Raw genomic sequence first — 14267 nt, 5'->3', positions numbered from 1 at the left:
ACGGGTGTGCAAGTGTCTGTTCAAGTCCCGCCTTCAGTTCTTGAAGGTCTATACCCAGCAGAGTTTTTGGAGCAAATGGTGATTCGTTGGTGAATTGTTTGAGGAACCGCAGTATGTTTTCCACTGCGGCTGCACCACTTTACCTTTCACCAGCTGTGCATAAGGTTCCAGTTTTTACACATCCTTGCTAACAATTGTTGTTCTGGTTTTTTGTTTTTTCATAATCACCAGCCTCATAGGTGCAAAGTGGTGCCTTACTGTGGTTCCGGTTTACATCAGCACAGAGCCTTTCAGTCTCAGCTGCGCTTTTGGCCTATTTGTGAGTGTTTCTCACGGCGCTGTTACCAAGCAGTTCCTAAACGTGGCCTCAGTAGCACGGCAAGAGCAGCACAGAGAAATAAAAGAGTCGCCCCACGGAGCTTGTAACACAGAAAGCTGTTTTATCATTCTGTTAGATCACCCTCCCTAGTCGTCCAGTAGAGCCTTCTTTTATTTTTATTTTAGTTTCTTATTTTTTGGCCATGCCACGCAGCATGTGGGATCTTAGTTCCCTGACCAGGGATTGAGCTTGCGCCCCCTGCATTGGAAGCGTGGAGTCTTAACCACTGGACCACCAGGGAAGTCCCGGTATAGCCTTCTTGTAATCAAAATTGATTCCCTGTCTGTACTTATGCCACAAGCTGTCAATTGATATGTGTAAATATATAATACCATTTATTATTGATAAGTCACTCCAGGCATGGCATGGCCAAAAGACAGAGAATGACAAGGGCAGTATTCTAAAAGTCTGTCCTCTGAGGTGTTCCCATTAACTTTAGGAAATGCATCTGGGGACACAGAGAGGGATAATCACACATGCACATACTAACTTACAAATGGACCGTAAACACTTCCGTTGAAAGATTAGGTAGATGGACTTTGAGGGCCGTACTGTGGTTGCTGGTCGATTTCTCTTCACTTGTGTAAACAAGTTTATTTCAGAAGCTAATGAGAGCCATAATATTTGATCATGTCACCTGTGGGATTGGCTTTAGGCCTACAGAGTAAATATTTCAGAGACACGTTTATAGGAGAATAGAAAATGCCAGTTAGAAGGTAAACTGATGTAAACACAAAGAGTAGAGCTCCTGTATAGAGAGGGAGTCAATTTTGATTTAAAAAGGCTCTGCTGGACGGCTGGGGGTGGCGGTGATCTAATGGGTGATGGACCTGGAAGGCCACTTTTCTGAGATTAGAACCGGGAGAGTATTGATCAGCGGAGTACAATCTGCCTTCAGCCCACTGGCTCTCAGGTTTCTTTGGCAAAGGAACTACTTCTCTGGACAAAAGAATACTTTCCTTAAAGAAGCAAAAAAGAGAGAAGAATTTCCATGTACCAGACAAGGGGGAAAGAATGATACAGCTTTTGATAAGAAACCGACAAGGTGACCCCTCTTTGGGGGCAGAGAGAGTGTTAAATATTTGTATCAGTTGTTGGTGCTTGAAGACCAGCATGACCAGAAATCCACCCAGCGCCCACCTGGGAGGCTCAGTAGACCACACCAGGGGCACTTCTATTCTCATCTTGCCCTAAAATCTGAAGTGAAAGATACGTGGACATTTTAAGGTTATTAAAGACTCAGGAGGGGGCTTCCGTGGTGGCACAGTGGTTAAGAATCTGCCTGCCAATGCAGGGACACGGGTTCGAGCCCTGGTCTGGGAAGATCCCACATGCCACAGAGCAGTTGGGCCCGTGAGCCACAACTACTGAGCCTGCGCGTCTGGAGCCTGTGCTCCGCAACAAGAGAGGCCGCGACAGTGAGAGGCCCGTGCACCACAATGAAGAGTGGCCCCTGCTCACCGCAACTGGAGAAAGCCCTCCACAGAGATGAAGACCCAACACAGCCAAAAATAAATAAATAAATTTATTTAAAAAAAAAAAAAAGACTCAGGAGGGCCTGGGAGCAAGGTCCCTGCTTCCTCTATTATTTCTTCACAGCCACATGCTTAGAAAAAAATCATATCAATACCTAGGCTGTTGGGGATGGAGAATGAAGCAAAGGATATTATGGGCTGTTCTCAGTGCTCCTTTTTTTTTTTTTTTTTTAATACTGGTGATGAGAAAATCGTGATTAAATCTTGAGTAAAGGAGAGAAACATTTGACCCGGGCGTCAACTTTATAAAAATGCAAAGGTGCTTTTCAGCAAGTGTTTGAAACAATGGATCAAGCTAGTGAAGCTGTAGAAATAGTATCAAAGAGGGTATAATTTGGTTTTCCTTTCTAAAAGTTGTTGTGAGCAGAAATTGCAAAGAGGTAAGATGTAAGAATTACCTGAAGGAACGAATAGTGGAAGAGATGCTCCAAATTGGAGATTCACCTGTCAGTGCACTTATTGAGCACCTACTGTGATCCCAGTGTGGAGACGTGGAGTTCAATCAGGTTCTAGTACTTAGAGGGATTATATTCAAATAGGGACCTAAAACCTAAAAAAAAATAGTGATAATAATAAAAGCCCTGAGAGAGGGTGATTTTTTGTCAGTCTATCAGCTGTCCTCACATTCCCCTTGGAAAATGACTTCCTAAAATGTCAGGTGAGTGAATGACTTAAACTAACAGATAATTCTTCAGAACCCCAGGTTCAAAAACTGTGAGAATAGAAAAGTCAATCCTTTGAAGAATAGTCGAGGGAAGGAGAGAACAAGAAGTGATGTGATGTTCAAATTGAATTGGAAAAGTTAGCACAGTATTCTGCAAAGAGAAATTATACCAAATAACGAGAAAGGGAACCATGGGGAAGTTTGGGCAGTGGGAAGAAGCAGGAAGATAGGACTGAAGGGAGGACGGAAGCTAGTTCCAAAACTGGAAACAGGTACAGGACCCAGTCTATGTTTTAGTCCAGCCCAAGGCAGCTTTAACAAGTTGCGGTCCCGTGGTGGCTTAAAAAGATGTCCACAAATCATCTGATAACCCTCCCTTCAAAGGGTGGAGGTGACGGCCTCCCCATCAGCAGGGTGTCACTTGATAACTCACATCTGATGAACAGAATGTGGTAGGAGAGGTGGTGGGCGACTCCGGGGACTGGATTGTAAATGCACGTGGCTTTGCTGCGTCTGGGATCGCTTGATATGTGGGGAGCCGGCCGCCGCATTGTGGAGGTGCTGAGGCAGCACTATGGAGGCTGCAAGACCAGGGACGGAGGCCTCTGAGCGGCTCATGTGAGCGGACCACCTTGTATGTGGACCTGCTTCCCCAGCTGGGCCTTCAGATGACCGCAGCCTCAGCCCATGTCTTCACGACAGCCTGATGGAGCTTGGTGGCTCCAGGTCAGTCAAGGTTTAAGGTACTCCCAAATTCCCAATTATAAATTGTTATTTAAGCCACTGGGTTTGGGGGAGATTTGTTACACAGCGGTAGACAAATAGTATGAGTAGCCCAGGTAGAAAACAGGACCATAATAAGATAGGAGACAAAAGGAACTGAAAATTAAAGTTCAGGAGATCGTGCTTTGCCCTTTGTGTTTAAAGAGAGAACAGACAGGTGGCTTTCATGTCAGCGATGTTCCTTTCCTTCTGCTGAAACCCAGGAGGAGACCTCAGAGGTACCAGGTGGCAGACGTAGGGGTCTGTACAGCCTCAGTCACTCCTGGGCCAGTTAGCTCAGCGACCATCTGTTGAGTGCTTATTATGTATCAGGCCCAGTTTTTTCTCCCAAATATATAAAAATAAGAAAGAAGGAGCCTCTCCCTCAGAAAGCTTAGAGCCTCGTAGGAGAGCCATGTAAACAAGCACTGATGACTGATCAAGGTGCAGTGCGGTGTAGTGCTTCTGTGATAGGATGTAGGCCTCTTGTAAGTGGTGTGGAAAGTATGTTCTCTGGAGACTTTAACTGAAAGACGTTTTAAAAAATCGACGAGATGCTGATGGCTTTATTATAAAGCTTCATAGAAGGAACTTAAAGAAGGGGCACTAGGTGACAGTTTTGCTTAATACCTCCCCAAAGACGTTGTGCTTCTGACATTACTATAGTTTATTCAACTGCCCCAGTCTCTTCCCAGTTTCAGGAGTTATCTCTGTTCCGTGGTTACAAAAACTGAAGAACTGTTGGGAAACTTGCCCAAGGTCTCAAAGCCAGTAAGTAAAGGAGCCAAAGGAGAGCAGGCAGCCTGGTAACGGAGCCAGTGACTCAGCTCTCCTGCTTCTCAGCAGCACGATTGTGGTGGAGAACTGGGGCCTGGATGGGTCACCGCCTGCCCATGTCACGTGACCATCTGCTCATGGTGGACTGGTTTCTTGCAGACCGGTGCTTCTGCTGAAGACAGCTAGAAAAGCTGGACGAAACATTGAGACAAACACAAAGCAGCAGAGAAGTAGACCTTCAGTAGTCTATGGTGCTGGGGGGCAGAAATGGGAGGTCAGGCGCACTGAGGGGGCAGGGCCCCCAAAAGTCTATACACTGGGATCAAAGGCAAACTGGGAATAACACCACACTGTAATCAGTTACTTACATCCCTCATTGAACTAAGGTGCCCTGCCCACGCCGGGTGCAGAAGCAAAGCAAACCCTCTCGGAGGGCAGTAATACCATTGAGAACCTAAGGGTGTCTCTTTGATTTTTTTTTGTACACAATATGCAGCATTCAACGAAAAATTACCAGGAGACAAAACTGGATGACCAAAATCAAAGGGGGGAAAAAAAAGAGACATTAGAACAGACCCACAGATTTCGAGTTTTTATTTATTTATAAATTATTTATTTATTTCTATTTTTGGCTGCATTGGGTCTTCATTGCTGCGCACAGGCTTTCTCTAGTTGTGTTGAGCGGGGGCTACTCTTCGTTGCAGTGTGTGGGCTTCTCATTGCAGTGGCTTCTCTTGTTGCAGAGCACAGGCTCTAGATGCGCAGGCTTCAGTAGTTGCAGCATGGAGACTCAATAGTTGAGGCACATGGGTTCAGTTGCTCTGCGGCATGTGGGATCTTCCCGGACCAGGGCTCGAACCCATGTCCCCTGCATTGGCAGGCGGATTCTTAACCACTGCGCCACCAAGGAAGTCCAGATTTTGAGTTTTGAAATGCAGTCTTTCAGGTATATGGATGAATAGGTTCAAGAAACTCAGCAAGATCAATCTGAGCAGAGAATTAGAAGTAATAAGGGAGAATCAAGTGAGAATACTAGGACTAAAAAATACAGTAAATGAAATTAAGGACTTGGTAGGTTTACAGCAGATTAAATGCAGCTGAAGAAAGGATTAGTAAATAGGAAGATAGCTCAGAGGAAGAGAGATGTTAGGATACACATGCAAAAAAATAAAAGGACAGAAAATACAGAAAAGAGCGTAGAGATTTTGCTACAGATCGAATGTTTGCATGTTGTCCTTCCCCCCCAACTTCCCACCTTGTTAAATTCATAGGCTGAAGCCTGATCCCCAATATGATGGGATTGGGAGGGAGCCCTCATGAATGGGATTAGTGCCCTTATAAAAGAGACCCCAGGGAGCTCCCTGGCCCCTCTGCCACATGAGGACACAGTGAGAGGATGGCTGGCTGTGAACCAGGAAGCAGGTCTTCACCAGACACTGAATCTCCTGGCTACTTCACCTTGGACTTCCAGCCTCCCGAACCGTGAGGAATACACTTCTGTCATTTTTAAACCACCCAGTTTACGGTATTCTGTTGTCGTAAACAGAACTAAGATTTACAGGACCAAGTGAGAGGTTTAACATACATGTAATTGGTGTCCCCAAAGAGGGGACGTCGGGGTGGGGGGTGGACAGGAGAGTGGAGCTGTGTTTGAAGAGAGATGTGCCCCTGCCCCGTGACTCACTAGTGGCCGAGCCTGGTCTTCCAGCTTCAAGTTCAGCACCTTTAGAACATCTTTCATTGTGACACATAATACCCAAAAGACTTCATTGAAAAAGTACTTGTTGAACCCAGGTCAGGAAGGTTGAAAAATAGGGCCCAGGTCAAGGTCAAGAGATAGGACGTTGCTGGCCCTCTGGAAGATACTCCCATACCTGTGTGTGTTTCCTGATTGCACCACACCTCCTGCTAGAGATCACTGCTCCCTTTCATTGTGAGCTGGTCGTTTTCTTTACCGTTTTAGACCTATGTTTGTGTGTTTTGGTTCTGCCTGCTTCTGGGTTGTACAGTTGGTATCGCACTGTGGCTGTTCTGTTCTTACTTTCTTCTTTTGTCCACACTTTGTGAGATCGTTCAGTCCGTGCTGACGCATTCATTTTGTTGTGTGATGAAGTGTCCCCTCCTGTGTTTATCGACTCCTACAGTGGACGTGAGGCATGTCGGCACCTGGGGCCAGCATGAGTGGTCCTGCTCAGACATTCATGACCCTGTCCCCTGCTGCGCCTGTACACACGCTTCTCTGAACCCGAGCACGTCCCGGGGTGAAACAGCCGGGTCCTGGAGAAAGCGTGTCTTCAGCTTCTCGATGACGCAGAGACCCTGTATCCAGGCCCGCAGCAGTTCTGGCTCGAGCTCCCACCACCGGGAGGGGTTCCCGGTCCAGCTCTCTCCCTACCTCGGAAATGACCGTGGCTTGTTGGCTCTGGATGAGGGACTCACCCTGTACCCAGCATGGGAAGCGCACAGCGCTCCCTCGTGTGGACCTGCGTCTCCAGATCATTCGCGCCGCAGATGCTGGGCTGGTGGGTCTCGGTCCTCTTGCTCAATGCAGACAGGCCAGCAGACACCTGTCAAGGTTCTGTGACAAGCTTAGCGTTAGAGCATCGCTGAGCCCTCCCGCCGGCACCCCCCGCCAGTGCAGGCGAGTGCGGCTCCGTCCTTCCTCGCTCGACTCCCCTCGACTCCCCGGAGGCTGTTGGGAGCTGAGCCTGGAAGGATCACAGCCCTCGTGTACAAGGCCGACGGGGCCGAGTTCTCAGGGGTCGTGCGGGGCAGGTTCGTTCTGGGTCTGGAGCAGCTGCGTCTCCGTCAGATCCAGGGGACCGGCTCGGGGTGAAGGGAAGAGAGTCCCTGCTGTCCCTTCAGGGTGCTTCCCCACAGGGACTGTCTAGAGCAGGGCCTGACTTCTCAGGACAGAGTCCGAAGGGCATCCGCTGCCTCGGGGTGAGCTTGGCCGCGGAGCCGCCTCCTTCGAGAGGCTACTTAGCCCGTAAATCGCATTCCTGTCGTGTCCTCGTGGCTCTGAGCATTTGAAAACACTTCTGGTGGTTTGGCTCAACATTTCTCAAACTGCATCAGGATCCCCGGGAGGGCTCATGAAACACAGATGGCTGGGCCCCGCCCCAGAGCTGCGGATTCAGGGGTTCCTGAGAATTCAATTTTTCACCTGACAGATTCCCAGGAGATGCTTATGGTGCGGTCTTGGGAGCTCAGTTTGAGAACCACTGGTCCAGTTCATCTTCAGGCTTCGTTTAGAATTCAGTGGTAACACGTAACAGTGCATTTTAGTACATAGATTGGAAAATGTACTCATGCTGAATTGAGATTTCCCCAGAGGTTCAGCAGCCCTGCTTGACATAAATTTAGTTCATTCTACGTCCTTAACTTCAAGGTTTCTACTCAGAGATTAAAAATTACTTTCTCTGCTGCATTGGTTTTACTGCTGTAATGCACATATACACATGACACACCATGATGTTAAATTAAGGAGCTTAAATTAAAAGCAAATTCAGAGTCATCTGTTGATCACGGGGCTTAATTAAAATTGAGCCTATCACATACCGACTCTGACTGACTCACCTACTCCCTCCGTACGATGCCACTTTGTCTATGAATTGATTAAAGTATCTCTAAAACTAGCTCAGTGCCCGGCTTGTGCTAAACTATAAAACTGAAGTCGCCTTCTATCTTTATCTGAAGGCACAGACTTACAGCACAGAATGTATATGCTTATAGAAATTAACAGATGCTTGAAACTAAATATGACTTCACAAAAACCTGAAGCCCCAGGAGAGGGCTGAGCGGTCCCTAGTGTGTATGTGCTGCTGGACCCAGGGGCGTGGTGACTGCCCACGGAGCTTCTCCTTCACCCACCAGGACTGATCACCGTGTGACAGTGGCCCCGGGGCCGATGCTCCGGGCCATCCGGTGCAGAGCACCTGTCGGGCGGTACCTGTTTTAGTTTGTTCTATTTTCAAAACCATATACAACATCCAACTTGGGTGGGAATACTGAAAACACTGAGGCCAGCTCGCATCCATCGTGTTCAGTTTCATGAAAATAGTAGTGATTTGAGAATTGCGCAGATGATCACTTAGAATGTCCTTCTGTGCTGTTTCGCTGGTTGACAGGGTCATCTGTGACATCAGCGTTCGTGATGATTCATTCTTTTTGAGGGGCCATCCAAGGCCCCTTCGCCCCATCCCCAGTCGCCCTCCTGGGCTGGCTCAGAAGATCTTCACCCCATGGTGATTCATTTCTAAGAGATCAAGTTGGGGAAATAATTTTCAAGTTCTGTGTCTCCTTTCCCACCTGCTCTGGGCCCCTAATCCTCTAATGGCCATGATTCTGAAAATAATACATAGCCCAAGGCCTAATCAGAGATAAAACTTCCTGTCTCTTCCTGGGTTTCCTCCAAGTCATCAAGCCCTGGGTTTAGTATGGGGATAAGGTGAGTTTTTTCCCTTAAAGATTTGTTTTTATTTGGTCGGTTTGGGGCAAAGGGACACACAAATACAAACTATAAATCCATCTGTCTCTGAGATGCGTTTCTGCCGACAGCTGTGACAGGTGGCAGCCCGCCCCACAGTTGGATTTTCTCAGACCCCCATTTCCCTGAGTTGTCATTCGTTTATATGGAGTGATCTCTTGTTTTGCAAGATTTGTACACCTTAAATCAAATGTTTGCAAAGTCAGCGTAAAAGCCAGAGGACGGGGGCGGGGTGCTTGCTGGTTTTGCCCTGTTGGGAGGGACGCGAAGCAGGGGCCGGGCTGGTGGGTGGTCACCAGCAGTAAGTTCCTGGGTTTGGAGAAAGGAGGCAGCCTGGTCTAGGAATTCAGTTTAGACCTGGATTATCCTGCTCCCACCATCCATAGGGCTCCCTGCGGAACACAGCCGTGAATTAGACACGGCCCTACAGGGCCTGATGTGTCAGGACGCTTTCTGTTGGACAGTAGCCAAGTGGGGCAGAGCTTATCCGGTTTGCATGGGGAGGCTTCTCCAGGGTGGTCAGCTTGTGAGCTGAGACCTACGGGAATGGTCGACCAAGGAGGGGGACAAAGGCTGGCTCAGAAACCACATGAACAGGAGTGAAAATGGGACTGGGGTTGGGAAGGGCATCCTTCTGTTTCATTGGTCGGATCTGGGGAAGCAGGGACAGGTGACACAGCCCTGGCGGGCCGTGGTGGGTGGTTGGGTTTTATTCTGAGGCCACTGAGGGAGGCCAGTGTCCGTCCTCCTCTCCTTCAGCCGCGCCGGCCACTTAGTGCCTCCGGAGAGGCAGGACCCTCTCCCTTTCTTCACCGACGTCCCCCCTCCCCTCCCCAGCGCTCACCCACCAGCGCGCCTCTCGCGCCCAGGTCCGGTTTCTGTGGAGGCCTTTCCTGACCTCCCGCCCCGAGTTTAAATGCCCTGCGCCACCTCAGTACTCTCTCCTTTCTCTCTGCAGAACTCAGCACAGTTTGCACCTATATACCAGCTCCTTCTTTATCTGTTTTCCCCACTGGATGGCCACTTCCAAGAGAGCAGAAACCCATGTAGAGCGTACATGCTGTGCTCTCATGCGCACGCATCCAGGGCGTGGCCTGTCTCGTGTGAGTCCAGTTGTTTATCCAATTCAGCAATACTTTTTTTCCCCAAAGAATATTCCTCATTCAGTGTCTTACCCTACATATTTTTCAATAAATGAGATGAAAGACTAATTTTAATAAAAGTAATAATATCTTTCTAAAATATAATATATTCACATATACGTAGGGCACTGACATAATCACAAATTTAAACATTTCTCAATAAAATCTGTATGTGAACCATAGTATAGCCGCCTCTGGGATACTATGAACCATGTTAAAATGCAACCAGAATTTTCCACTGCTCTTAAAATATTTATTTTTAAATAGCTTAGAATTAGAAAAATTTAAATTTTTTAAATTGAAATATAGTTGATGTACGATATTCTGTAAGTTACAGGTGTGCAATGTAGTCATTCACCATTTTTAAAGGTTATACTCCATTTACAGTTATTATAAAATACTGGCTATATTCCCCTTGTTGTACAATATATCCTTGTAGCTTATTTTATACCTAAAGTTTATACCTCTTAATCCCCTACCGCTATATTGCCCCTCCCCGCTTCCCTCTCCCCACTGGTAACCACTAGTTTGTTCCCTATATCTGTGAGTCAGCTTCTTTTTTATGTTCGCTAGTTTGTTGTATTTCTTAGATTCCACATGTAAGTGATATCATACAGTAGTTGTCTTTCTCTGCCTGACTTCTTCACTTAGCATAATGCCCTCCAAGTCCATCCATGTTGCTGCAAATGACAAAATTTCATTCTTTTTTATGAATGAGTAGTATTCCATTGTATATGTGTACCACATCTTTTTTATACATTCATCTGTTGACGGACACTTGGGTTGCTTCTGCACCTTGGCAATTGTAAATAATGCTGCTAAGAAACGTTGGGCTGCATGTATCTTTTTGAATTAGCATTTTGGGTTTTTTGTTTTTTTTGGATATATACCCAGCAGTGGAATTACTGGGTCATATGGCAGTTCTATTTTTAGTGTTTTGAGAAACCTCGGTACTGTTCTCCACAGTGGCTGCACCAATTTACATTCCCACCAACAGTGTAAGAGCGTTTCCTTTTCTCCACACTCTCTCCCAACATTTGTTATTTGTGTTCTTCTTGATGACAGTCATTCTGACAGGTGTGAGGTCATATCTCCTTGTGGTTCTGATTTGCATTTCCCTGATGATTAACGATGTTGAGCATCTTCTCATGTGCCTGTTGGCACCTTCATTTCCTCTCTGGAAAATGTCTATTCTGTTCGTCTGCCCATTTTTTTAATTGGGTCGTTTGTTTTTTGATATTGAGTTGTATGAACTGTTTATATATGTTGGATATATATAAATAAACCCTTATTGGTCACATCATTTGCAAATATTTTCTCACAGTAGGTTGTCTTTTCATTTTGTCGATGGTTTCTTTTCCTTTGCTGTGCAAAAGCTTTTAAGTTTAATGAGGTCCCATTTGTTTATTTTTGCTTTTATTTCCTTTGCTTTAGGAGACAGATCCAAAAAAATATTGCTACAATTTATGTCAGAGTGTTCTGCCTATGTTTTCCTCTAGGAGTTTTATGGATTCCAGTCTTACATTTAGGTCTTTAATCCATTTTGAGTTTATTTTTGAATATGATGTTAGAGAATGTTCTAATTTCATTCTTTACAAGTGGCTGTCCAACTTTCCCAGCACCACTTAATGAAGAGACTATCTTTTCTCCATTGTATATTCTTGCTTCCTTTGTTGTAGATTAATTGACCATAGGTGTGTGGGTTTATTTTGGGGCTCTCTATTCTGTTCCATAGACCTATGTGTCTGTTTTTGTGCCAGCACCATGCTGTTGGGTGAACTTCTAATAGTGGTAGAAGTCAGAGAAAGTGAAACTTCTAGCTGCTGCCTGTATAGAAATCACTTTTTACAAATTCAAGAAATAGCTCGGGGAGATGAACATTTAACACCGGTTAACACTGGTGCCGTCCATTCCATAACGAGTCTCCAGTTTTCAAATAACGACATACATTTAGCACCGAAACCCTACTAAGCAAAGCGTCCGTTTTCTTCACTGCAGAACATGGGCATCTCAGCCGGCCTCCGGGTCATCGCGAAGATCAGGGGCCGCCCCCCCCCCCCGCCCCCCCGGGTGTGGATGCAGAGCCCTGTGCCCCGCCCCCAGCCCTGCTCACGGCTCGTGGCCCAGGACCGGGTGGTAACTGGTGTTCTCTCTCCCCTGCAGCCCAGTGACTTCTCCGTGTCTCTCAAAGCATCAGGGAAGAACAAGCATTTCAAGGTGCAGCTGGTGGACGACGTCTACTGCATTGGGCAGCGGCGCTTCCACACCATGGATGAGCTGGTGGCACACTACCACAAGGCCCCCATCTTCACCAGCGAGCGCGGGGAGAAGCTCTACCTCGTCCGGGCGCTGCAGTGAGCCCAGGGGACGCGCCCCGGAAAGGCGCCCCGGCCCGGCCTCTCCTGCACGCCCGCTCCTGGCGGCCGTCCCGTCCTTGCTCTCTCCAGCTGGTTTCCCTTTCTGTCCGGGTCGGGTCGTTTGCCATCCGCCCTCCTTTGCCGTCCCAGGCCCTCCTGGATGGTTTTAGTGACGGGGAGGTGGAAGGGGGCGAGTCGGCTCACTTTATTCCTTCTCCGGGGGAGCCAGCCTTAGTCTGTTCAAATCGCTCGTGCCAGCAAACCCCCCCCTTTAAAGACGTCGGGCGCGGTTTGGATGCACCGGAGCTGCCCTTACTTCCATGAGCCACAGCGCATGTGACAGCGGGGCCGGGCCCTGGGTGGCACCTGCCCAGGGACCACCTGTCCTGGTCCCGGCATCCCTGGATCTGTGTCATTTGCGTTCACACAGCTCCCAGACTCTCCGGGGGTGACCCCGGGCACGCGTAGCAATACTGGAACCACCGGGTGAGACGGGAGGGGAGAAGCTGTCCAGTGCCTTTGGGGCTGCACTTGCAATAAAGAAAAGAAGTCCTGGAAAGTCAGTCCGGAGACTCAGAAAGACAGAGGTTTCGGAAATGTTCCCCCAAGATGTGCCATCTGCATAGTGCTTTTTCCTGTTGCCCTTTGGCTCGTTTCAATTTCACAATGATATATTTAATTCTCAAAGTAATATGTATCTATAGCCATTTGTTGACACTAATACAGATGATTAAGGAAAACAGCTGATCTTTGGGAAAGGGGAGCGACCAACACTTCACACACACACACACACACACACACACACACACACACTATATATATATATATATATATATATATATATATATATATATATATATATATAAAATTTGCTTTACAGGGAAATTTTTCAGGGTTTACAAAAGGATATGTGATTGGTAGTAGGAGACACAGAATGTTTATGAAGAAATTGCATTTTCTTTTTTCTTTACATTTGAACTCCTTTATAGTTTAAATATACACTCTTGAGATGGCACATTCCTACAGCTGAGGAAGGGGTCTTGAGACCTCCTAAACTTGCATACTCAGTTTGTTGGATATTGTAATAAAAGTGTTACGACACGACTCTGTGTGTGTTCATCTGTGGCAAAGCGCGGGCTCAGCGATGGGGCAGGAGCCCCTGCAGCCTTTCCTGAAATGCTCAGTGCCCGAAGGAGAGCATTTCTGGAGAGGTGTTCTAACAAATTTATTACTTGTGTGTTTTCTTTTTCTACCGCCGCATTTTTGTATCTTGAAATAATAAATTTTAATTAGAGCGACTCCAAGAGAAACCAGAATCTCAAGCTTGGTCTTACCTTTACTCTTTGGAAATTATCTGTTAAAAATATTTCACCAAACTGTTGTCAGCTAGCCCTCCCCCCTCCAGCTTTCCTCTCCCCCCTCCAGCTTTCCTCTCCCCTGTCCCGCCTGCCTTCCGTCCCGCCTGCCTTCCGTGCGCTCGGGAAAGCCTTTGTCGAGCCCCCAAGGGCACTGGGCACCGGGAATACAGAGCCACAGGGCACGGCCTTGGTGCCCCCATGGCTGATCACAGCTGACATGTGCTCAGCGCTCCCTCTGGGCCGGACATGGCATCCTCGTCCCAGCTCCTCGAGGCGGTCCTGGGATCGTCCCCATCACACAGATGGAGAAGGTGAGGCACAGGTGATCGCACGGGGCATGGCTGGTGCCTCGTGGGGCATGTGACAAGCCCAGGACTCTGGCTTCAGGGCCACGCCCTCCCAACAGCGGCCGGGGAGGCTTCCAGGAGAAGTAAGGTATGTGGTGAGAGAGTTTGCACTGAATCTACCATTCCTGTTCTCTGTGAGTCCGTTGTATCTTTAGTTGTTGCCTTTGAAATTAGACGTCTGGTGTCTGGGACCTGAGGTTGGGGGCACCTAGTTACATAAGAATAGAGCTCCAGGTTAGTGAGGCAGACCATCACCTTAGCCAAAACAGGTGGGTTCTGGACGTTGTCATGGAAATCCCACTTCCTCCCGACTCTCTGATCTGCCTGCTGTGTGTACCACGTTGACATCACGCGGGAATCCCTCTACACGGTGAGTGCCTGGACAGCAGAAACGCTGATTTACACAGCAGTTCAGGAAGAAACAATTAAAGGGCACGCTACAGACACACGTTTTGGC

The 14267-nt window shown here is 47.6% G+C and overlaps 1 protein-coding gene across 3 annotated transcripts in view; it reads left to right on the top strand.

Annotated features, from left to right (window-relative positions):
- The window catches only part of NCK2 (NCK adaptor protein 2), a 138256-nt gene extending 125047 nt beyond the window's left edge, over positions 1–13209 (top strand). For all 3 annotated transcript variants that reach the window (XM_059942876.1, XM_059942875.1, XM_059942877.1), the window contains exon 5: positions 11912–13209. In XM_059942876.1, coding sequence (XP_059798859.1) covers positions 11912–12106 — 195 coding nt within the window. In that variant the 3' untranslated portion in view covers positions 12107–13209. The remainder of the gene's footprint in view (positions 1–11911) is intronic.
- The last annotated feature ends 1058 nt before the right edge of the window (positions 13210–14267 follow it).

This window comes from Balaenoptera ricei, chromosome 13 (assembly GCF_028023285.1).
Source record: "Balaenoptera ricei isolate mBalRic1 chromosome 13, mBalRic1.hap2, whole genome shotgun sequence".
NCBI lineage: Eukaryota > Metazoa > Chordata > Mammalia > Artiodactyla > Balaenopteridae > Balaenoptera > Balaenoptera ricei.
Note: the sequence above shows the minus strand (reverse complement) of the source record. Positions and strands in the feature narration are given on the sequence as shown.